General features: G+C 40.2%; 1 protein-coding gene across 6 annotated transcripts in view; it reads left to right on the top strand.

Annotated features, from left to right (window-relative positions):
- The window catches only part of KCNJ3 (potassium inwardly rectifying channel subfamily J member 3), a 160,333-nt gene that overhangs the window by 12,749 nt on the left and 122,974 nt on the right, over window positions 1-24,610 (top strand). For 4 of the 6 annotated variants that reach the window (XM_004703812.2, XM_045298796.1, XM_045298801.1 and 1 more), the window contains one exon: window positions 132-348. The exons of 1 other annotated variant lie outside the window; for it this stretch is intronic. In XM_004703812.2, the coding sequence (XP_004703869.1) occupies window positions 132-348 (217 nt within the window). Of the gene's footprint in view, window positions 1-131; window positions 349-13,768; window positions 13,809-14,948; window positions 15,075-24,610 lie in introns of those variants that run through there. One more of the 6 variants, XM_045298788.1, reaches the window with a different exon arrangement.

Below are 24,610 nucleotides of genomic sequence, written 5' to 3'. Positions count from 1 at the left end.
TGATTTGTTTGGATTTTGTTGCAGATGATTGATAGTGCAGGATGTTGGCAATGATGTAAATTATTGTTGGGCTGTCTTGAAAATTTCAGCACAAGTAGTGATTTCTTTTCTTTTTCTGTGTGCTTGTCTAGTCTCGGCAGACACCTGAGGGTGAGTTCCTGCCCCTTGACCAACTTGAACTGGATGTAGGTTTTAGTACAGGGGCAGATCAACTTTTTCTTGTTTCCCCCCTCACGATTTGCCACGTGATTGATGCCAAAAGCCCCTTTTATGACTTGTCCCAGCGAAGCATGCAAAGTGAACAATTCGAGATTGTCGTCATCCTAGAAGGCATTGTGGAAACAACTGGTGAGTAAAAACATAGCTACGTCGTCAAGTTTCTTTATTCCGTGATAATGTCATATGCACAAGATCTGTGATAAAGTGAACTAAATGCCTTGAAGCGTTCACATACGTGAAAGTAAAGATGTGACTCTTGTTTCTTGGTAACATTAAATTGACAACTACTTCGAAAACCATGATTCACTGTTTGGATGGTTCCATCCATAATATTATCTCAAATATTCAGTGTCAAAAAATGGGGGGAGAGTACGCAAATGGCTTCTTAGGCTGTTCTATTTTAATTATGATCTTGGACTTCCTATAATCATGATTTTTCTTTAAAGATTCAAGGTAAAAAAAAATATCTGTGTAATTAGTGAGCAGCCTGGGCTCAGCATGTGTTTCTTGCTTTGGGGAGGGTGATCCCGGGTGTCATTGATGGAACTTTGAAATGATGCTACTTGTAACCTCAGTGGAAAATTGCCTCTGTTTATGTGTGTGCATGCTAAAGCAGCGCTTTCATTTCAAAATAGATCAGTAGTACCAAGACAATATATAGATATATTTTATTAAGATGCAATTTAACACTGGTATTTACCACTACGTGTGAGTCTATTCTTTGGGTCTAGCCATTGTCCAGCTATATATCTAGATACATGTGTATATATCTATCTGCAAATATATCTGTATATCTAGAGATACTTTAACTTCTTTTTACAAACAATGAGTTAGGATGGCATTTTTTGGATTAAATTCCTTCTGCTAAAGTCATTTGGATTATCTCTCAAAATGCTACTTACTATATAGAAACAATGACATCATTAAAATTAGCATTTACAATATGACAGATAAATTCAAGCGCTATACCGGTGTGCGGGACCTTTGCTATGTGGCCTTTGCTTTTGTCCAAGGCACAGGGCAGGTTGTTCATTGTCATATTTGCATCTCTGTTACTTAACACCTGTTGAAAAATTTGGCAAGATATGTAATTTTATGTTTCTTTTTCTTCTCCTAAAACTGAAGAATTACAAGTTTGATACTACTTATATTATTATTGTTTTATTTTTATCAAAATATAACATAAGAAAAATCAGAAATGATTTAACCAATCAATTTGTATCTGAAGCTTGATATCTGAATTTGCTGTTTTATCACTAGAAATCCTTAAGTTTTTACTTCAACAGTGGAATGATTTCATAATGTTTTGCTAAAACATATATTGGTAAAGAAGAAAGCTGATTAACCAAGACTTTTATTCCAAGACATTTAAATATATATATATAGTATTGAATCACAATTAATGTGTAAATAGTTATTGTAGCCCTTTTATTGGTTTCTTTCTTATGACATGTGGTTCTGTCTGTGATACATTTACCTTTAGTTTATGGAGTACTCATTATTTTCCCATTTACTGACATGATAAATTTCTTTTTCTTCACTCTTTAGCCTTAAAAATCTTTCATTAGTCATTTCTATTTATTGATCTAGCTATCCATGTTTTCCTATTTATCATTAAATACTTTTGTGTATATTCTTAAGAATGAGAAAATCTCCCTGTGAGACACCAATGTAGTTTTTAAAAATCAGGAGATTTATTATAATGAAGAATACTACAATTTTTTCCATGATTCATATTTAAATTTTGTTAATATTTGTGTAATAGCTATTTTTATTTCCTGTTTCAAAATAATTTAATGATTATGCCTTTCATCCTTCAGTATCAATATGGAATAGCTTCCGAGTCTTCTTTAAATTTTTTAACCTTGATATACTTGAGTTTAGAGCTAGTATTTTGTAGAAGGTATTTCCAATTGAGTTTGTCAGAAAGTCCTGATTTATTAGTTCTTTTGATTTTCAGATTTTTCAGGAAAATACTGAGGGACGACTGACGCAGGTTGTTTTTATTTGGAAGCTCTGGTGGGGTAGCAGTACACATATTGCATTGCTAACTACAAGGTCAGTAGTTCAAAACCACCAGCCCCTCCTCTGGAGAAAGATGGAACTTTCTACTCCCTTAAAGAGTTACAGTCTCAGAAACTCATGGGGGCAGTTTTGACTGGTCCTGCAGGGTCACTCTGAGTTGGCAACCGCTCAATGGCAGTTAGATTTTGTTTTTGTTTTATTTCATTCTTCTCTTAGATGATAGGTCTTTTAGAACTTCATAATTTTGTATTTTACAGCCTCACAGTAACTAATGTCCTACAGATAATCATTATGAGTTTGATAACATTAGATTTTTGATGAGGACTGCAAATTTTATTTAAAACACGTTGGATTGGAGGAGAATATTTTCCACAGAAAACATAAACTTGCCTGAAGACTTAATTTCTTAGTTAGGGATTGCATTTTATGAAGAAAATTTCAAGTCTGCTTCCTCATTACCTCTTAATTAAGCCTGCTTTCTTGATCTAATATAGCAAAACAAACAGCAACATTATTCACAATTTCTAGAATTTATTTCACTGAAAATTTATCTGGCATTTTATGTGGATATCACTGTCACTAATTTAATCCTGGACTATTCAAACCCTATAAATTCTGGCGACATTTCCAGACCTCTTTGGGCCTGATAAAATAACAAAACAAAACAAAAAAACCCAGACTTTTTTCTGTCCATGTGATCATTCAAAATTTTACTGGGATATATTTAGATTAATAATAAGTACTTTTCCTTCTTAATCCTTTCTGCCACAATAAATAGTGCTTTCACATCTTGTTGACTGATTAGAATAAGTATGGATCTCATATTTCTGGATCCTTTTGGAACAAGCGTAGAGTTTGAACTCTTCTGTGAATTGCTACGTAGTCTTGTGAATTTAGCTGAATGCAAGTTTCCATCCTACTTAGCTTTGAAATCCCAAGTTTTTGAAATTTACTCTTCTACTAGGCAAATATTTAATGAATCGCTGCTGTGTACTTGAAAGTCTTTGAGATGCTGGAGGTACAATGATGACTGAAACAGACAGCCTATGCCTTTAAAGCCTTATATTCTAATTGGATGTGGTATACCACAAGTAAGTAAGCAAGATGTTATCAGGTGATATGCCATGAGAATCAAAAAGTAAACAATAAGTTATGATAAAAAGTGCATGCCAAGTTACTTGAGGTGGATTGTCAAGGATGAGTTATTTGCGACCTGGTATTTCAGGAGCCCAAAGGGCCAAGAGAATGGTGGAGCCAGGACTAGGGAGAGAGAGCAGGAGCATAGTAGGGCTGGGAAACAGCAGATGCAAGGGCCATGAGTTGGGAATGAGCTTGAGTCATGCCAGTACAGTGATGGAGGCAGAGGTGGTAGGAGCAGAATGAGTAACAGGGAGAGTGAAAACACGAAGTGATTGGGATTTGCTTAAAAAGCAAAGGCAGCCTGAATGTTTAAAAAAGATGGTACTTTAGACATAAATGAGGGATCTTCAACAAGTTTCTGAAAGAAAAAATGGAACAAAGAATATTTCCGTGGCCTTTTATAAGTCCATATATTTATTTATACACACACATAAGCATATATAAATAACACATACACATAAATCCACAGATGTAAGAGTAAGTAAAAAATGCTTTGAGATTACAAAAGCTTTTATTAAGCAAAATTATCAAAATGTGAAGCTATTGGGTTTTAACATATTGTCCATTGCAGCCTATCACGTCTCTAGGTGGTGTGTCCTTATCTCCAACACTTCCCTGCAGTGTTCTACACCCTTTGATTTACACCACATGAAAACAATGTTTGAAAACCTCAAGGGATTCCGATTGTGCTTCTTTTCAATATCCTTTGTATGTGGGAATAAAAAGAAACATGAAGAGGGTAGATCCGTGCAATAGGGTAGAAGGCTACGCTTTCCTCATGAAATTCTCATAGGAAAGCCCTTCCACCCTCAAATAATGAGCATGTGCACTGTGGTGCTGGAAGGGAAAAAAATCCTTCAGACAATTTTATACATCCACTGGCAGCAGAGATATATTTAATCATGTTTTGTTTGGAATAAGACAGTTCCTAAATGAACTCAAATTCTATTACTAATACTTTTTGAGTCATACTCATATGCATAATAATAAAAATACTGTTTTCTAGTGGAATAGGTATAACTTATTAAATAATTAGTGAGTATATTATTTTTGAAATTCATGAGATGCTAGGCAGTGACAACTTTTTGCATTCGTGAAACTCCCTGTTCTGCCCATTAAAATTAGCATGAATCTCAGTGGGATATATTCTGATAGCGTGCCAGAGGGTGGAGGAGCCCCCCAGCGTGGAAGACACTCAAAGTTTGACTCAGAGAGGTTTACTTCCTCAGAGCAGATGACGGACAGGAGTCCATGCAGAAAAATGATGCTTGGAAATGGTGGTAGCTGTTGTACAATTCTGCTTCCCACTATTGAACTATGGAATGATGTGATACATATATTTAAAAAAATTAAATAAAGATTTTTTTAAAAAACGAAATGTATGTCAGAAGAAATACTTAACGTTGCTCATGAGCATATTTATGGAGTACCTAAAGTGAGAAGGAAGATATGAATTCTACTCTAGTAACGAGTTACAATCTTAGAAATCTGCAGGGCCAGTCCTACCCTGTCCTGTAGGATTGCTATGAGTCAAAATCCACTCAATGATAGTGAACGAGTGAGTGAGTGAGTGAGTGAGTGAGTGAGCGAGCGAGCCTGTGTAGGCTAGAGAAACAAATCCATGGACACTCATATGTGTATAAGAAAGAGCTTTATATACAAGAGCAATTGAATATTGAGAAAGCGGCCCAGCCCAGTCCAGTTCAAGTCCATTAGTCTAATATTAGCCCATATGTCTGATAGCAATCGTGAGTCCCTCTTCAGATTCATGAAACACATGCAATGACGCTGAATGTAGAAGATCACAGGCCAGTGAGTAGAAAGTCCGTGGGTCCAGTGGCATTGGAAACATCTCAGTGTTGCAGTGGTCTCCATGTGGCCACTCCAGTTTCAAGGGCTGCATCAGGGTAGGTCCATGCGGCACCTCCTCAGGGACGTCTTGGACCAAGTCAGTCGTGTCAGTTGCAATGTCTCCCAGGGAGTGGCAGAGAGAGGTGTCTCCTGCCTCCAAGAAGGAAGTACCAGATTTCCCAGAATTCTCAGGAGAAGGCCATGACCACACCGAGGCCTCATTGGCTATGATCTGATTGATAGCCTAGACTCCACCCCTACACTCTTAATCCTTAAATTGACACGAGATTTGGTGACTACCACAGTGAGTGAAAGGAAAAAAAAAAAAAAAGAAATAAAAATACCACCTTAGTGTGACTGTTTTTCATTGTTTTCTGTTGGGTCTTCCAGTGGTGGGGCACAGGAGGAGAGGCTGCATGAAGAGAATAACTATCACAAGGGCTTATAGGGGATGCAGGGGTGGGAGGTGGTGATAGGCAGGGAAAGGGAATTTGGGGAGTAAATAATGAAGGCAGGAAAGGGGAGAGAGCACTAGAACTAATTGTGATTGCAAAACTCATTTTAAAGGCGATTTAACCATGGGGGGGGGGATGTTTTACAATTGATGTGGTAGTGATTGTACATTTCTCCTTGATATAATTGAATGATTGACTATTGAATTGTATGGTATGTAAATTATGTGCCACTAAAACTGTTGGGGAAAGTAGTGAACCGATTATTTAAAGAGGAAACTCAGGTAGACAAAGCAAAGAATTACACTGAAATGTGTAAAGACTTGGAGTTAGAAAATCAAGAAGGAAGAACACTCTTGGTATTCCTAAAGCTGAACCAACTGAAGAAAAGTCAAGTCTCAAATTGCAATAGTGGATCGAATAATGGATGGATCGAATAATGGATGACACAGGAAGCATCAAAATAAGAGATGTAAGGAAACACAGTCTTTGTAACAATATGATCAAGAACTGATGGAAAACCACATTGGATTGAAGGCATTACCAAAAACTATGGATCCGGAAATGGAAAGAATATTAATTGAGATGTTTCAATAAACAGAGACAGCACAGGAAGTCGTCACATGTTTATGACAGAAAATTTGGAAGCCCCTTACCTAGTCAAGCCATTAGAAGTGTGGATTGTGCTCATTCCAAAGAAAGATCCAACAGAACACAGAACATATCAAAGAATGTATACGTAATATATACAAGTGAAATTATACTAAAGTGAATTCCAAAAAGCTTGCAGCGATACACTGACAGGGAAATGGTAGACATGTAAAAGAGATTCAGGAGGATATGAGTTTAGGGAAATTATTATGTATGGTCAGATGGATCTTGGGTCAAATAGAGAACACTGAAAGATGATTGCCTTTTATAGAGGCCTAAATATAGGCATGTACATATGTAAATATATTTATATAGGATGGTGGGGAAATAGATCTACGTGCATATATTTATAGGTTTAGCATTAAGGCAGCAGATGGACATTGGACCTGCACTCAAGTACTTACTCAATGCAAGAACACTTTCTTCTATTAAACTGGCATCCCATGATGCACACCTTCCTGACACGATCGCTGAAGACAAATGTGTGCATAAGCCAGTGTGGTGAAGAAAACTGATGGTGCCCGGCTATCAAAAGAGATAGTGTCTGGGGTCTTAAAGGCTTGAAGGTAAACAAGGAGCCATCTAGTAGGGAAGCAACAAAATCCACATGGAAGAAGCACACCAGACTGTGTGACCACGAGGTATCGAAGGGATCAGGTATCAGGCATCAAAGAACAAAAAATCATATCATTGTAAATGAGGGTGAATGCAGAGTAGAAACCCAAAGCCCATCTGTAGGCAACTGGACACCCCCTTACAGAAGGGTAGCCGGGAGGAGATGAGCCAGTCAGGGTGCAGGGTAGCAACAATGAAACACACAACTTTCCTCTAGCTCTTAAATGCTTCCTCCCCCCAGCCCCCGACTATCCTGATCCCAATTCTACCTTACAAATCTGGCTAGACCAGAGGATGTACACTGGTACAGATAGCAACTGGAAACACAGGGAATCCATGACAGATGATCCCTTCAGGATCAGTGGTGAGAGTGGTGATGCCGGGAGGCTGGAGGGAAGGTGTGGTAGAAAGGGGGACCTGATTACAAGGATCTACATATAACCCCATCCTTGGGGGATGGGCAACAGAAAAGTAGATGAAGGGACATGTGGGACAGTGTAAGATATGACAAAATAGTAATAATTTCTAAATTATCAAGGACTCATGAGGGAGGGGAAAGTGGGCAGGGAGTGGAAAAAAGGAGGAGCTGATATCAAGGGCTCAAGTAGAAAGCAAATGTTTTGAGAATGATGAGGGCAACAAATGTACAAATGTGCTTGACACAATGGATGTATATATGGATTGTGATAAGAGCTGTAAGAGCCCCCGATAAAATGATTTAATAAAAAAAAATAATAATGATGATTGCCTGTCTTCCATTGACTATGCAAGCACTTAATTGTGTATGGCATACCAAATTATGGATAGCATCATAAAGAATGGTATTTTCAGAACATTTCATTTTGCTTATAGGGAACTTACGTAAAGATCAAAGGTCAGTTCTTCAAACAGAAGAAAGGGCTACCATGTCTTTTAAAATCAGGAAAGGGGTGTGCCTGGCTGGTTTTCTTTCACCATCCTTATTCCATGCTAAGTAAACAACCTGAGAAGCTAAACTAAATGACAAAGAACCTGGCCCCAGGATTGGAGAGAGACTCATTGTTGATATACAATATGCAGATGCACATCTGGTTTTCTGAAAGTGTAGAGGACTTCAAAGCAGTGACTGATGACAATCAAAGCTACAACCTTCAGTATAGAACACACTTTTAAACAAGAGAAAAATGACAATACTCACAACTGGACCAATTGGCAACGTCATGATAAACAGAGAAAAGATAGAACTCATCACAAAAGAAGAAAGAAAGAAAGAGAAAGAGAGAGAAAGGAAGAAAGAAAGAAAAGATAGAACTTGTCAAGGATCCTCTTTTCCTCAAACCTACAATTAACACCCCCGCAAGCAGCAGTGAGTAAAACAAACCACTTTTCACACTGGGCTAATCTAGGGCAAAACAAACAAACCCTTTTAAAAGTGTTAAATAGCAAAGAAGTTATTTCCAGGAGTAGGTGAACCTTACCTAAGCTATTGTATTTTTCAATGCTGTCCTAGGCTTCTGAAGGCTGGACAGTGAATAAGAACTAAAAAGAATGTATGCCTTTGAACTACAGTGTTGATGCGGAATATTGAATATATCATGGGCCATCGAAAGAACAAACAAAACCGTCTTGGAAGACAGAAAACTTCAGAATGTTCCTTGGGAGGGAGAAGAGAAAGACGTGGTGTCATGTGTTTCGCACATGCTATCAGGAGGGTCCAGGCCCCAGAGAAGGCCCCAGTGCTTGGGAAACAGAGGGTTAATGATGAAGAGGTAGTCTCTCAATGAGGTAGATTGACATTGGCAGCAACAACGTGATAAACATAGCACTCCTGGAAAGGGCGGGGCTTCATTTTGTTGTATATACATAGGGTCACTGTGAGTCAAAAGCACCTCCTCACAGCACCATCCTCTACCTGACTTCACACTCCCAATTCCATTGCTAATTCATCGTCCTCAACTTCACAGCAGTCCTCTGGTAAAAGTGTTCTCCTCTCATTTAGATGATTCTTCCCATTCCTGTAGTCTCAGCAGGAGGTGGGGAGGCAAGTGAGAAATTAGATGCTTTCTAATTTTCTTGAAAGTTTCAGTTCAGGACTCACAGTTGGTACTCTCCCCACAGTCATGGTTGTTTCTGCAGTGAGGATGCATTCGAAGTCTCAGCCTCTGGGACTTTTACCTGTCTGCTAACTAACTGACTAGGAGCAAAGGCATTGCTCCTCATTAACCTTTCCATCGCTGCTCAAACAGCAAATTCCTGAACACACGTTACCTCTAACTTTTGCTCTCTTCGCTTCTTCTCCCAGGAGAGAGAGCGCTGCTAGAGGCAAACAAAGCAGTGCAGATTTGGCTCATTAGAACTCGATGCTTTCAAACTTCAATCTGGTCTCTGCTGCTAGTTGGCAGCTTTTTAATTGTCTTTTTTGTACTCCTAGGCTCGCTCCCCAGGGATCTATTTTAGACCTTTTCTCACTTTCCATGCCCCCAGTACCAGCTGTCCTATCCCTTTCTTGGCTTATCATCTCTCCACGTATTCTATCAAAAAGAATGTGACACTTGAATTTTTATACTTTTCCTTATTCTCTTTATAGTTTCCTCATATCTATTTTCTCTTTCTCATCCCCGGAATCTGTGTGAAAGTGTTCTTATTTGTCCTTTATAACTAGTCATATTTCCCATACATTGCTTTCCACTTCTATCGCTCATTGTCCAATAGTTACCAACTAATATCTGTTGGATCCTCTCCTATTTACTTTCAGATTTTTCATAAAGAAAATCATACAAACTCCCATTACTTATATTTGTCCTTTTATATGCTGAAATGTCTTCCTTTGATACAAAGACACTATACTCTTTCTTTCTCTTTTCTTTGTCTCCTTTATTTTTTCTAACCAATTCTCCTGTCCTATATCACTGTCCCTTCTGATGCCTCCTCTCTCCTATGAAGGTTTGCTTCTTCTCTCCACTTGCTCCATTACCTTTCCGGGGAATCCCCAAAGTCCTCACAAACCAAACATTCCTTCACTATGAAGCTTCACCCAAGTCTTGCATTCGCTCTTACTTCATGAGGCATGTTTCCAATTGGATGGATATTTCAACTCAAAGTCAACATGCAAATACCAATCCACCATCGTACCCTCAAATGACCTCTTCCTCATTCAAAACTTAATCTCTTTTATGTATAGTTATTTTATCCCCAACTCACTTAAAAGTGAAAGTGTGTCCTTGTGGGACCTTATTTTTATGTTGAAAATAGACAATGAACAAAATGAGAAGGTGTATTATCTGCAAAGTTTGAAAGTGATAAGCAATATGGAAACAATTTAAGGCACAAGGGTTTGGGAGCATAAAAAGGATGTTACAGATGCCTGTGTAACTCACAGTTTTATTTCTAAGAAGGGCTGTGTAGGCTCCAATTACACTCCAAACCATTGTCTTGGGAAGAGCAAATATCACGAGATGAGCATAAGCAGTTGCTGCAGCTCTCAGCGTTGTCTCTCAGTTCCCCTGCCCCTCTCTAAGCTGACATGATGCTACTCGTGCTACATGCCATGGACTCTACGTAATAGTACATCTAAAGCCCCGACATTGTTGCAGAAGGGCAGATAGTACATCTGGAATCTCTGCTTACCTGCAGATTGCACATGACTACCCATTAACTATGCTTAGAACACAACTTTCATGGTGTACCTGGGTGCACACATCCCTAATGACTGCCATGTCAAAATGTATTTGTCTCTTCCTTCTTACTGTACTGTTCACCCGTACTTCCTTTGTCTGTGATCATGCTGCTTCACTGTCTCAGTTAGCATTCCTGCGTTCGCTTCTATTGCACAAGAACTACCTATTTGCTAAATCTCCCCAAGATGCTCCAGTCCATACCTTTACCTTTAACAGATCATTTTATTTTATTTTAAATCATTTTATTGGGGGTTCTTACAACTCTTGTTACAAACCCGACATAATTGTATCTGACATATTCGTCCATATATTCAATCGTTCTTTTCTAGACAATTACTTTCCATTGAGCCCTTGGGATTCTTCTTTTTTCCCTCCCTCCTTCCCACCACCCCCAACCCTCGTGGCCCCCTGATAGACTGTAGATTGTTAATTATTTTCAAATCTCACTCCGACCGCCAGCTCCCTTCCCCTCTGGTTTCAGTTGTTCTTCCCCCTGACTGGGGGTGTGTGGTTATGTGCTATTATTGCAATCGGTGCTCCCCTTCCTCTTCCCCTCTCCCCCACTTCCCCCTACCCTTTTGGTATCACTGTTCCCATTCCTGCTCCTGGGGTCCATGTGTTTTGAGTTTTATCTCTTGCCTACACCTATGTACATGCTCCCGTCTAGTCTCGATTAGAGGGCGGCACTGAGGTCGTGATAGTTGGTGGTGGGGGTGGGGGTTGAGGAGGCCTCCATGAAACAGAGGTATATTGCGTGGCCCATTAATGTTCTACTGCACCCTGATTGACTCACCTCCCTGCGACCCCTCTGTGGGGGGATGCTCCATTGTCCATGGATGGGCTTTGGGTCTCTGTTCCAACCCCATCCATTCTCACCAATGCATTTTTGTTTGTTTGTTTACTTTTTGTTTTGAATCTTCTGATGCTCCTTGCCCAGGTTCAATGACACCTCACGATTGCACTGGCTGGTGTGCTTCTTCCATGTGGGCTTGTTGCTTCACTATTCGATGGCCACTTGTTTAATTTCAAGCCTTTAAGACCCCAGAGACTGTATCTTGTAATAGCCGGCAACCATCCTCTGTCTTCCCCACATCTGCTTATGCACCCATTTTGTCTTCAGCGATTGTGTGTGTGTGTTGTGTGTGTGTGTGCATCACAGAATGCCAATTTGTTAGAACAATGTGTTGTATTGCGGGAAGGTATGAGCCCAGACCCAAGGTTCGTTTGCAGTTTCAGTGTATTACCTTATAAATATATGTGCATAAGCCAATACCACTATTGTAATGGATTCATGTATTTGCATAAATGCACACCTCTGTTAGTCTCCTTATCTGTGCCTTTGCTTCCTAGAGCTTGCCTCTGTTTCCTTTTGCCTCCTCCTGCCCCGCTGTCATTTTCCTCCTTTTTCCACCACTTAGTGCTTCCTGTCCACTAGCATGGTGTTGCTCTGATACTCACAGGCTCTCTACCCTCTCCTAGATGATGGTTCCACTTCCCTCGTTGTTCTCCTGTCGGTGACACCATCCGCTCACCACACCCTTCCACCCACCTCCTTCTTCCCACTCTACCTTCAGGGACCATTGGCCCCATTGCCTTCTTCCCTAGCTTCTCCCCCATGGTCCAACCCATATAATTAGGCAACCCATCCATGTCCTAGTCCGAACCATAAGAAAATATATGGTTGAAGAAAGAAAAGAGAAGAAAAAAAGACGAGAGAAAAAAAAAGAATAAAGACCCTAGTGAGGTCCAGGTCTGTTTGCTGTTCCCCATGGGACTCTCCCCCTGGTCTTGAGGGAGATCCAGGGACTGCCCCTCCTTGCCCAAAGTCCATTCTTGGGGCTTCTCAGGGGCTCCGTGGCTTGGCTTTACTCCAATTGCTGATCGGTTATGTTCCATTCCCACACTGTCTCCCTGCTCTGTGTCCCCATTATTGTCCCCTGTCTCCGTATGCTCCAGTTAGGGGACAACCTGTCTTCAGTTTTTGGTAGTCCCGCAGTCCTCTTTGTGCCTTAGCAGCTCCATGTAGCGATCTCGTCCTCTGGGATGTGCCTATATGGAGTCTAGGCCGGCTGCCCCTTTCTCTTTGTCCTTCTTGGTTTGCTTCCCTCTGGGTCTGGTCAGGTTGGTTCCTTTCCCCCACCAGAAGGGCTAGTGTCCTTCTCTGCAGCACACACTTCCAGGTGGGGGTCAGGCTGGCTCTGGTTGGGGCTGGCCCTGTAGTCCAGCCTTTTCATGCAGTCTTCCACGTGTTCCGTTGCCCTCCGGCTTGGCGTGCTGTGGTGGAGTCTGTATGCACACTCCAATTCTGTGGAGACACAACCAATACTCTCCCCTTGGGTGGGTTTGTGCCCTGTTCCCCCCTGTCATCATCTCAGTTTCTCCCCACCCCCATTCTCCCTCCTCCTTCCCCCTTTCCTCTTCTTAATGTTGGATTCACACATACCTCCCTTAAAATAAGGTAGTGCTATGCAAGAACTATCATATGGTTTATATAATTTTGTAAAACTTTATAATTCTATAAATACATAAAGCACCAATATGAAAAATTTAGCATTTTCTTTTTCATTTTCATTACAATACTGTTAAAATAGTAATAATTAACATTTTAAGTGGCTGTCATTCAGACATATATTTTAATATGTTGCTCATGCCAACCTGTAAATAGTTTTATTACATAGCCAATTGTTAGTACTACATTTACAATTTAATGGCTTTATTATATGCTAATTTATATATCTCTTAATTTGTATTACTAATCTCCTGGGTTAATGTCTTTAGTCATTTATTTTTCAATAAGGCAAATACCTATGCAACTCAGTTTTATTTAACACCAACTTTCCTGTTTTTGGAGGAGGATATCAATGTGCTTGCTTTAATGAACATTCCACAAGTTTTATACAAAAAGAAGGAATCCATTATTTTGGAGTATGAACATTAAAATATCCTCATATACTTCTACGCAGTAATATTTTTGTTTTCATCTTTTCCCAGTGTAACTTTATTTTGTGCTCTTTGATTACTAATGTGTTTGGTATCATTTGTATAGGAGTTTTATTTCATGAATATTTGCTTAATATTACTTATTTTATTTGCAAGTAGTTTATGCCTCTGTTGCTTGTATAATTGATTCATTATTGTGCATATTTATATTCCCAATAGGAGTCCTGAAGACACAAAGTGCTGGGCTGCTAACAGAAAGGTTAGCAGTTTTAACCCAGGACCTTCATGATGGGAGCAAAATGTGGCAGTCTTCAGAAGCTGTAAATCTGACAGCCTAGAAAATCCCACTGGGCTGTTTTGCTGTGTTCTGTAGGGTTGCTGGGAATTAAAATCAACGGGACAGTCATTGCTTTCATTTGGTTTAGAATATCCCTGGCAGTTAGTCTTTTTAGCATAATTACAATGGTCAAAACTTTTTCTTATTATTTTAGTCACATTTGTCTCATATGTGCTTCACAGCATCTACAATGAACTTTATCCGTCTAATACTGATCAAGGGGGGTGTCTTATAGCTATTCAGTTTCAATTCTGAGCCGTAAGGCCCTATTGGACAGGGTAAATCTGCCCCTGTGGGTTTTCCAGGACAAAGTTGTTAAAGGGATAGAAAGCCATATCTTTCTCCCTCAGAGTGGCTGGTGGGATCAAACCACAGACCTTGTGGTTACCAGCTAGTGTGTAGCTACAACAGCTTTTTACCTTCATATGAGCACAAGGGTAACGAAGCCAGAGTGCCACAGTCCAGAGTGAGGAAGAAACTGAGCTAAATTGAGTACTGATAAGATGCATTCAAATAGAGGTATATCACAATACAGCTACAGCCAAACTGTATACTATCTCTGGATGCTTAAGGTATCTGAGTAGGCCCCCTTAGAGGAGATGGCATGAATGAAGCTGGTACTCATCAGGAGGGTAAGAGCATGTTGGCATTCTGGCCAGAGACACAGCAAGTGTAGTTCCTGAGGATTCCTTTTGTAATCCTTAGGGAGTAATAAATATACTGGTATTGTTAGAATGCAGAGAAAGGGGAGGGGGATTGGCTGGATATGAGTCTCCAATTACTACAGGCCAATGGTTGCAACCTAATTCTCTCAGCAATAAAGCCAGTGAAGGATTTTACTCAGGAGAACGCCTTGATTAGATTTGCATGATTCAGAGATTCTTCTGGCTGTAGGTGGGGGGGTGGGTTGAGGCGGGCTGCCATCTGAGATAGACCAGATCAGAGGTAATTGGGTCCTGCATGAAACTGCCTGGCTCACACAGCTAGGTGGCTGTGGAAAACAATGGAAAAAACAAACAACCAAAAGCCTCCTGTTTCAAAGCTTTGTTTGTAATTAAACAGAAATGGAGACACAGGACCCAAGATTCTTCCCATTAAAGTTTCATGGCTAGATAGAGACCACGACACTGAAGGAAACAACAACAACAACAAATAGAGAATTGGAAATAAAACAGCATTAACAAACGACTCACCCTTTCTTCACTAGTGAAAAAGAGTTTTACATTTTCTAATGAAGAGTGGAAGCTCAACCTGTGAATAATGGAGATGTGTCTCTATATTACTCTCTTAATGATTTTATAATAGTTAGCTTTATCAATTACAATAATTCATTCTTCTTTAACGGTCAGTCAGAAAGCAATTACAACAGTGACCCGACAATGGCGGCAGTTGTCCTGCATTACCGTTACCCTAAGTGCGATAATGTTGTCCTAACCCCTGGGAATCATATTCATCCATCCGCATGGCAGGCACTGGCTAATTGGACTGGAAACTCCTCACACCTGTCATAGCCAGGAGTTCTAGTTAGGACAGTTTTACCTTTCTAACTTCCCTATTTCTCATCCTGCCATTACCTTTTAAAGTAATTGCTGGCATCTCTGAAAGTGTATGACCTTAAGTAATGAAAGTTAATAACGTATATTGGGCATGGCAAGAGACCATCCATGCTGTTGTGTTCCAACATTATGTGCAGCCCGATGCGCAACCGAAGGAATCCCTGCCAGGGGCTGCACCATCCTCAACTCTGACCTATCTTTGAGCCGACTGTGCAGCCGCTGTGTCAATCCATCTCCTAGAGCAGTGGTTCTCCACCTTCCTAATGCTGTGACTCTTTAACCCAGTCCTCAGGTTGTGGTGACGCCCAACCATAAAATTATTTTCGTTGCTGCTTCATAACTCTAATTCTTTTACTGTTATGAATTGGGTGACTCCTGTGAAAGGGTCGTTTGATCCCCCCAAAGGGGTCGCAACCCACAGTTTGAGAACTGCTGTCCTAGAGGTTCTTTCCCTAATCTCTTTGATAAGTAAGTGTAGAACATAGTACAGATTAGTACAAATATTGAAGCATGAAAACATCTTGGTTTGACTAAAACATCCTTTGACTGAAATATTTCCTTGGACATAGGGCTTTTAATACTGAAATTAGGAGTGTCTCAAACACACTGGGGTGCTGAGGATATTAGAACAACCTTCTTAAATTCTTGTTTTAATTTAATTGAAAGCTTTGCTTTTATTGATAGTGGACTGGACTTATCTATGGCCATTATCAGAAACTTAACGTTACTCACTCCAACTTTGTCAACATGTGTCAAATTCACAAAGACATTTGCACATATTTTATTTCCTTTGTCTTTTATTATTCCTCTTCTTTAATAAACTTTAATGAATATAACCCTTAACATAATTGATTAATTAATGCAATAGAAGTTTTCCATTTACTGAGCTGTAGGGTGGTAGGACTAAAAGCCAGGGATGAGCTAGTTTGCACTGTATTTGTCACAGTGTTGGCCAAGGCTGAGCTAACAGAGACTATCCATAAGGAGATCCTAGTTAATTGTTCAGTGGAAAACTGGGGAGCTATAATTGAGTGGAAGCAGTTTTGATTCGAATGTTGTCCAGTCCAGTGGAGAGAGCCCTGGTGGGTTATGTGCTCGGCTGCTAATCATAAGAGCTGCAGTTCAAACCCATCAATCTTTAGGCAGGAGAAGGACGAATGCGCTCTCCTCCCTTACAGAGATATAGCCTTGGAACCCGAGAGAGCAGTTCTTCTCTGCGATGAGCCAGGATTGACGTGATGGCAAACAGCCAGTGGCCAGCAACTACACAACCTAGAAAATCATAAATTCTTTTTCAGTATTTTTCAAGGAAGCTCCTAGGACTACCTGCATTAGGATCCTAAAAAATGATCTCTGGTTGTTCTAGATTTACAATAGGAAAATGACTGGGGGTGTTGTCCAAAGTATTTGCATTGCTATCAAACATTCAGGGGACATTTGTTTTGCTTTTCATATGCACTCGTTTATTCATCCATCTTTTGACATTTCTGTTTATTTTTAACAACATATAAACCATGACAAGTTAGTTTTCCTTTTCCGCAAGCACATATTCAGTATACACATTGTATCATGCTTTAGGTGAAAGTTTACGGAGCAAAGTAGTTTTTCAACAATAGCTCAGGAGCATTGTTTGTTGACATTAGTTGCAGTAGCAGCAATGTGTCAGCATTCTCCCCATTTCTCCCCTGAATTCCCTGTTTCTGCACAAACAGTTTCCCTGTCACTCCCTGTTTTCCCTAGTTTGAGGTATAGGGTAAGGTGACCAGATTTTAACATTGATAAAGCGGTACACCGTTGATAAAACTCATATCCTGGCAAAATAGCCACATGGCAGCCAAAAACCGTATACCCTAGCTTGTCATGCATTCTTTCCAAAAATCGGGACTTTTAAAAAATGCTGCGGGACGTGGGAAAAATTGTTAAAAATCAGGACTGTCCCACCAAAAGCGGAGTCTGGTCACCTTAGCATAGGGTGCCCTTTGGTTTCACAGAGCTGATGGTTCTAAGGAGCACATTCCTCATGGGGGTTATTGCTAGTCTTATAGTCGCATGTTTTACAATAATTTCAGTCAAAGCTGCAAGGTTGTCTCCTGGAGTGTCCTTGGATTCAATTTAGAGGGACCTCTCAGGGCAACAGTTTCCAAGGCCTCCCCTAGTCTCCTGCTGGCCAGTTATTCTGATCTACTTTTTGTTTTGTTTTTTATTTAAATTTTGTTCTACTCTTTTACCCATGCTAACTAGGACTTCCTACTGTGATCTTGGTCAGAGGGATTGGGAGTGTTAATGAAGAGCCATTGAGTTCTGGACTTAGAGGAGGTTGTGGGTATCTGGTTTTTCACATTGGGCTGCGTTCAGAAAGGTCAGCAGATTGAAACCACAAGTAGCTCTGCGGGAGAAAGGATGGGCTGTCTACTTCCATGATGAGTTGCAGTCTTGGAAACTCACAGGGGAGCCCTACTTGGTCCTAGAGAGTCCTTGTGAGTCCGCCCCGACTCAATGACAGTGAGTTTTGAGGTTGCTGTTTTTGTTTTTAATGGATCACAGGGGTCATTGATCCCTTAGCTTTAATTGTCCAGCTGAGTCCTTGTTTTAGTTCATTTTTCTTTTGCAGGTGGTTGTTCAGGGTACTGCTTGAGAGTACAGAACCAGACAACCAAACTCGCTGCCATCACATTGATGCCCACTCATAGCGACCCTGTAGAACAGGATAAAATTGCTCCTGTGAGTTTCTGTGACTGTTATGCTTAATGGGAATAGAAAACCCTGTATTTCTCTCATAGAGTTTGTGGCTTTATCTGACCTCTGGCTAGACAAAGAAGAAAAACTTCCATGAGGGAGAGGTCAAACAAACATCTACTTTCCATCTTATGATTTGTTTCTCCAGTACCCCACTCCCAAGGTACCATAATGGATTAGTCTAGGTACTTTAGAGAAAAAAATCCACAGAAACTCATGTATAAGAGAGAGTTTTATATAAAGGATAAGTGCACATCAAGAAAATATCCCAACCCAGTGCTGCCCAAGCCCACAAGTCTAACATTAACCCATTAATCCATATGTCTGGCACTAATCTCACAAAAAACACGTAATGACACCGACTGCAGGAGGAAAGCCGAATCAGTGAGCATGTAAGCATCTCTGTGCTGACAGGGGTCTCCACACGGCTGCTCCAGCACCCAGGGCTGCATCGGGGTAGGCCCATGTGGCTTCTCCTTGGGGATGTCTTGCAGAAAGTGAGCTAAAGCAGGGAACTGGCTAAGGCAGCTGCACCCTGGTCTGACCATCAGAAAGCAAGAGACCAGAGAACTCCAAAAGCGAGGCTCACCGAGCATCCCTCCACCCTTCAATTAACCCCACATGTGTTTATCTGCCAGGTTGGCACAATAAACTACTACCTTAGAGCTCTTGGTGGTTTCAAACTCCTGACCTTGAAGTTAGCAGCCCAGTGCATTACTACTATGCCACCAGGGAGCCTCTCTGATGCTTCAAAGGAGACCCCAAATGTCAAATTCAATTTAAGGAGAATCTTCAAGTCTTCATAAAAGTTGCCCATAAATTAATTTCGGGAATAGGGTTTCCCTTGTACCATAAAACAGTATCCCAAAACAGTAGGATGGTTTTAAGACCCCAGACGTTAGTCACTAGACTGAATTATAAAATTATCTTTATAAACTGTGTTTTACCAACTGTCGCCGAGACTCTGATCCTAGGCCTTCCAGTGCAGTGATTCATTTGTGATGTTTAAACAGTTTCAATAACGGCACTGTCCCTGTGCTCTCTATATGTATAAATATACACACCGCATTTATAAATATGTTGCTAGAACTATCCACTACCATACCTATATATGTATGTGACACCTATGTTATTTTTAATGATAATATTAAAACTTGCAAACTGCTGTATTCAACAAGTAGAAAAAGTCGCTAGTATTTATTAACTACTCAGCGTATCTTCACTCAAGCTACTGTAATGGCATATGGTAAAAAATGAAAGACTATAGCTCTTTAAAGTCCTGAACTCTTCAGAGATGAAGCTTTGTGTTGATTCAGAGTGTGCTGATCAATGTAGCCAAATACAGATTAATGTGGGTAGAAAGCAGTGAAATCAGGAGCATGAATTAAAATGCAGTGCTATTCATCACCATAACCAAGAACAGGATGTGATAGCTATTGTGGAACATTGTGTGAAGATGTATTAGAAATGCCAAACAAGGAGGTTAGTGCCACTCACTGTGGGAGAGGATTCTGTTCATTGAAATTGCTACACATGCATTAAGTCAGATCACTGTGTGCAGTCATTTACTGGTTCATAGGACAGGACATCTTTATGCTTACAGCCAAATTTAAAAGAACATTAAAAAAATAATTTGATAATGAGTATCATTAAAGTTACATCCTTTGAAGGCTTTGTTTTCTAGAAGAAATTTTGCAGAGAGCAATGACAAGAGTTGGTTAAGATCTGAGATTCAGAGAGTTTCTCTTGATAAATGGAGATAATACCTAATTTGCTTTGCCTAACTTAGATTAGTTATTTCTTTTGTTATCTCCAGGCTTTCTGTCTGGGAACAAACAAACAAAAAACACCTTAAGATCATTATAAACCTGTATTCAGCTCACAAATAGGACCTTTGAACTAATTTTTTTGGTGTTTTTTTTTTTTTTAAATACTCTTATTGGGTGCTCTTACATATCTTATCACAATCCATATTTATTACATATTACATAATCCGTATTATCACAATCCACAATTCAATATGTCAAGCACATTTACACATATGCTATCATCATCATTTTCAAAGCATTCTCTTTCCACTTAAGCCCCTGATATCAGCTCCCCATTTCTTCCCCCTCCCCCCCCCACCCCCCTTCTTCACGAACCCTTGATAAGTCAGATGTTTTTTCCATATCTTACATCGTCCTCTATCGCTCTCTCCCAATTTTCCACTATTCAGCCCCCTAGGAGGGGGTTCTAGTTTGATCCTTGTGATCTAGTCCCCCTGTCTCCCCCAACCCTCCCCTAATCCTCCTGGTATGTCTACTCTCCTTGTTGGCCCTGAAGGGTTTATCTATCATGGATTCCCTGTGTGGTGGGCTCTTATCTGTTGCAGTGTGCATGCTCTGGTCTAATCCGATTTGTAAGGTAGAACTGAGGTCATGATAGTGGGGGGAAGGAAGCACCAAAGAGCTAGAGGAAAGCTGTGTGTTTCATGGGTGTTAGCCTCCACCCTGACTGGCTCATCTCTTCCCTGAATGTAAAATCATTGCTGCTATTGTTCTCGATGTTGTAAATAAATGTTTGCTGAATGTGATAAAATAATGAGATTGCTTTATAAACTATGGAATCTTTTTAAAAATCATTTTATTGGGGGCTAGTACAGTTCTTATCACAATCCATACATCTATCCACTGTGTCAAGCACATTTGTACATTTGTTGCCATCACCATTTTCAAAACATTTTCTTTCTACTTGAACCCTTGGTATCAGCTCCTCCTTTTCTCCCCTCCTTCCCTCCCTCATGAACCCTTTATAATTTATAAATTACCATTATTTTTTCATGTCTTACACTGACCAATGTCCCTTCACCCACTTTTCTGTTGTCCATACCCCTGGGAGGGGGCTATATGTAGATCATTGTGATCAGTTCCCTCTTTCTCACCTCACCCTTCCCTTCCCTTCCAGGTATCGCTACTCTCATTTTAGTCCTGAGGGGTTTATCTGTCTTGGATTCCCTGTGGTTCCCACTCTTATCTGTACCCGTGTACATGTTCTGGTCTAGCCAGATTTGTAAGGTAGAATTGGGATCATGATAGTGGGGGGTGGGAAGAGGAAGCATTAAAGAACTAGAGGAAAGTTTTATGTTTATTGGTACTATACTGCACCCTGACTGGCTCATTTCTGCCTTGTGACCCTTCTGTAAGGGGATGTCCAACTGTCTACAGATGGGCTTTGGGTCTCCACTCCACACTCCTCCTCATTCACAGGATATGATTATTTCTACTGGGTCTTTGATGCCTGATCCCATCAACACCTCAAGATCTCACAGGCTGGTGTGCTTCTTCCATGTGAACTTTCTTGCTTCTCAGCTAGATGGCTGCTTGCTTATCTTCAAGTCTTTAAGACCCCAGATGCTGTATCTTTTGATACCCGGGCACCATCAGCTTTCTTCTCCACATTTGCTTATTCACACATTTTGTCTTCAGCAATCGTTTCGGAAAGGTGAGTATCACAGAATGCCAGTTTATTAGAACAAAGTGTTCTTATATTGAGAGAGTATTTGAGTAGAGGCTCAATGTCTGTCTGCTACCTTAATACTTAACATGTAAATATATGTACATAAATCTATTTCCACATCATTACATATAAATATATTTACATATGTACATGCCTGTATTTAGACCTCTACAAGTGTCCTTTGCCTCCTAGTTCTTTCCTCTATTTTCTTTTATTTTCCTCTTATCCCTCTAGCATGTTCGGCCTTCATTCGAGTTTCAGTAATTCCTCTAGGTTACATTGCCTTTGATCAAGCCCTACCAGGCATCCTGCACCCTCCTTGCCATTAATTAGGATGGTTCCTAAGCACAATCAGAATACTGAGGAAGCCGATAGACTGGGGTAGGGAGAAAAGAGGAAATCAAATTCAAATTGGACTTATACTTGGGTGCAAGGATCCCTGGTGGTATAGTGGGTTAAATATTGAGTCGCTAACCACAAGGCCAGCAGTTAAAAACAGTAGTGCTGTTTTTGAGATGAGGCTTTCTACTCCCATACAGATTGAGTTAATTAGTTTATCGTGCCAACCTGGGTGATAAGCACATGTGGGGTTAATTGAACGGCAGAGGGATAAATGGCTCAGTGAGCCTCGCCTTTGGAGTTCTCTGGTCTCTTGTTTTGTGATGGTTGTACCAGGGTGTAGCTGCCTTAGCAGTTCCCTGCTTCAGCTGGCAAGGCTGACTTCCTGTAAGACATCCCCAAGGAGAGGCCACATGGACCTACCCCGAAGCAGCCCTGGGTGCTGGAGCAGCTGTGGGGAGACCCCTGCCAGTGCTGAGATGTTTACACTTTCACTGATTTGCCTTTCCTCCTGCAGTCGGTATCGTTGTGTCTGTTTTGAGAAATGGAGGAGGACTTTGTGGATTGGTGTTGGACATATGGGTTAATGGGTTAATGTTGGACTTGAGGGCTTGGGCAACACTGGGTTGGGATGTTTTCTTGATGTGCACTTCACCTTTATATAAAACTCTCTCTTATACATGACTTTCTGTGGATTTGTTTCTCTAAAGTACCCAGACTAACACACATATTTATAGTTTTGGAAACCCATAGGGACAGTTCTACTCCACTATAGAGCCATTATGGCTTAGAGTCAACTTGATAGCAGTGAGCGAGTTTATTCTTGGCGTATGCTCTTGATTGTGTTGTTGCTAATATGAGATGTATTTCTTTAAAATCTAGTACCCAAAATATATGCATAAGACTGAGAAGAGCCCTTGTTATGATGCATTCCTGTTGTGAACCTCAGAAAAGAGCATTAGACTGTTTCAGCGAGATGGGATTGGGGAACAGTGTCTTAGTCTTTCTTATTTTACTGCCAGGAAATTATCCTTTACTAAATTAGATTCATATTATAATTTAGAACCTTTTTTATAAATTCTGGAACTCTTTTCATTTAAATGGAAGAACGCATGTCATTATTTTTCAGTGTTATTTCTAGTAGCATATAGTACCGGCTGTTGTATACCTCAACATGTAGATGCAGGTAAAATCTGAATCTGTGGCCTGAAAATAGTCTCTAAGAATACATAAATAACAGGGGTCAGTGTAAGATGGGAGAGAGCCACCCTGCTTAGTCGCTGCAGAAGGTTTGCACTGTAGGCGCTGGGTGTCCATGTGTGCTCATGAGCATTCAGCACTGATTCCGGTTCTTACTTCTGCTCTCAGGGTTTACTGTCTGACTCACACGCCCGATTCAGCTTTTACCCAGGAATGGCTGTAATCGTTCCGCATTTGGCAGCACTATTTAGAGAATGTAGAGGGGAAATGATCTACTCTCTATATGAGTGTGTGTATATATTTTTTTAGATTAGCATTATCAGCTCCAAAAATGTTTTACATTAATTATGTTCTTTCTGTTTTTGAATGGCTTTATTTTTACCCAGTAACCTATTTTCAAAAGAACTTCACTGTCTGCCATTTTTTATTTTCATATTTTAAATACAAAAATTTAAAAATGTGAATGCCTTATTTTCTTCATGTAGATACGATTTTTTATAGTCTGTGAAATAGAGGATGACGTTCCTTCATAGTAATCCTTTCTGAGAAAAAAAAAGGCAGGTTTCTTCAATTTTCAGCTCAACATGCTCAAATTGAGGTCAGGCTGTGTTCTTAATTTTTTGCTTTAAGCTACACAGTTAAGCGATGATCTAGCATTTTCAGTCCTGTTATTGCATGCTGTCTAAATTCAGGTTAACTGAAGTTGTCTTATCTTAAAAATATGTTTGAAATGTTACCCAAATAAGATATTCTGAGCAGTCCTCAGTGACTTCCTGTGTTCCAAGTAAAAACATTCTGTCTTTTATGAACGGAACTTTTCATTAGATCTTCCCACGATGTTTTTCCTGACTTGGTATTCACAGTGTTGGTAAAATGTAAAAGGCTACTTTCCAGCTTTGAAGAAGCATATTTCTTCTTCCTCATCTTCTTCATTCTTCAGCAGAACACAGAATAGAATGGTATGAGACCCAGAAACAGTTGAGAGAAGCAACAGGCACATTTGTCATTTTTTAATCTCTCTGTCACCTAATTGCATGAAAGATTAAAACAATGCCCTCTGCCACTAAATTAATTATGATGCTTGATGAATCTGTGTAGGGTTTCTGATGCTGTCTTTCAGGGAGCAAAAAGCCTTTACATTTCTCACCTGGAATGGCAGGTGGGTTTGACCTGCTAACCTGTTTGGTTAGCAGTTCAATGACAGGAATATAAAAGGAACCTTAGTAGTAATCCAACCAAAAACTCAATTTCTCTGGAGCTTTTTGTATGTTGGGTTGAGGAAATGCAGTCCATAGACGCATAATTTGTGAATTGGTGGGAGTCTTGAGCAAAATTATAAACATTTCTATTGAGGAGTGGCAAATACAATAATAGTGGCAGTTATTGAGCACCTAT

Source organism: Echinops telfairi, unplaced genomic scaffold (assembly GCF_000313985.2).
Source record: "Echinops telfairi isolate 266 unplaced genomic scaffold, ASM31398v2 ScPeMD7_4;HRSCAF=17, whole genome shotgun sequence".
Taxonomy (NCBI): domain Eukaryota; kingdom Metazoa; phylum Chordata; class Mammalia; order Afrosoricida; family Tenrecidae; genus Echinops; species Echinops telfairi.
This window is presented reverse-complemented; position numbering and strand designations above follow the sequence as displayed.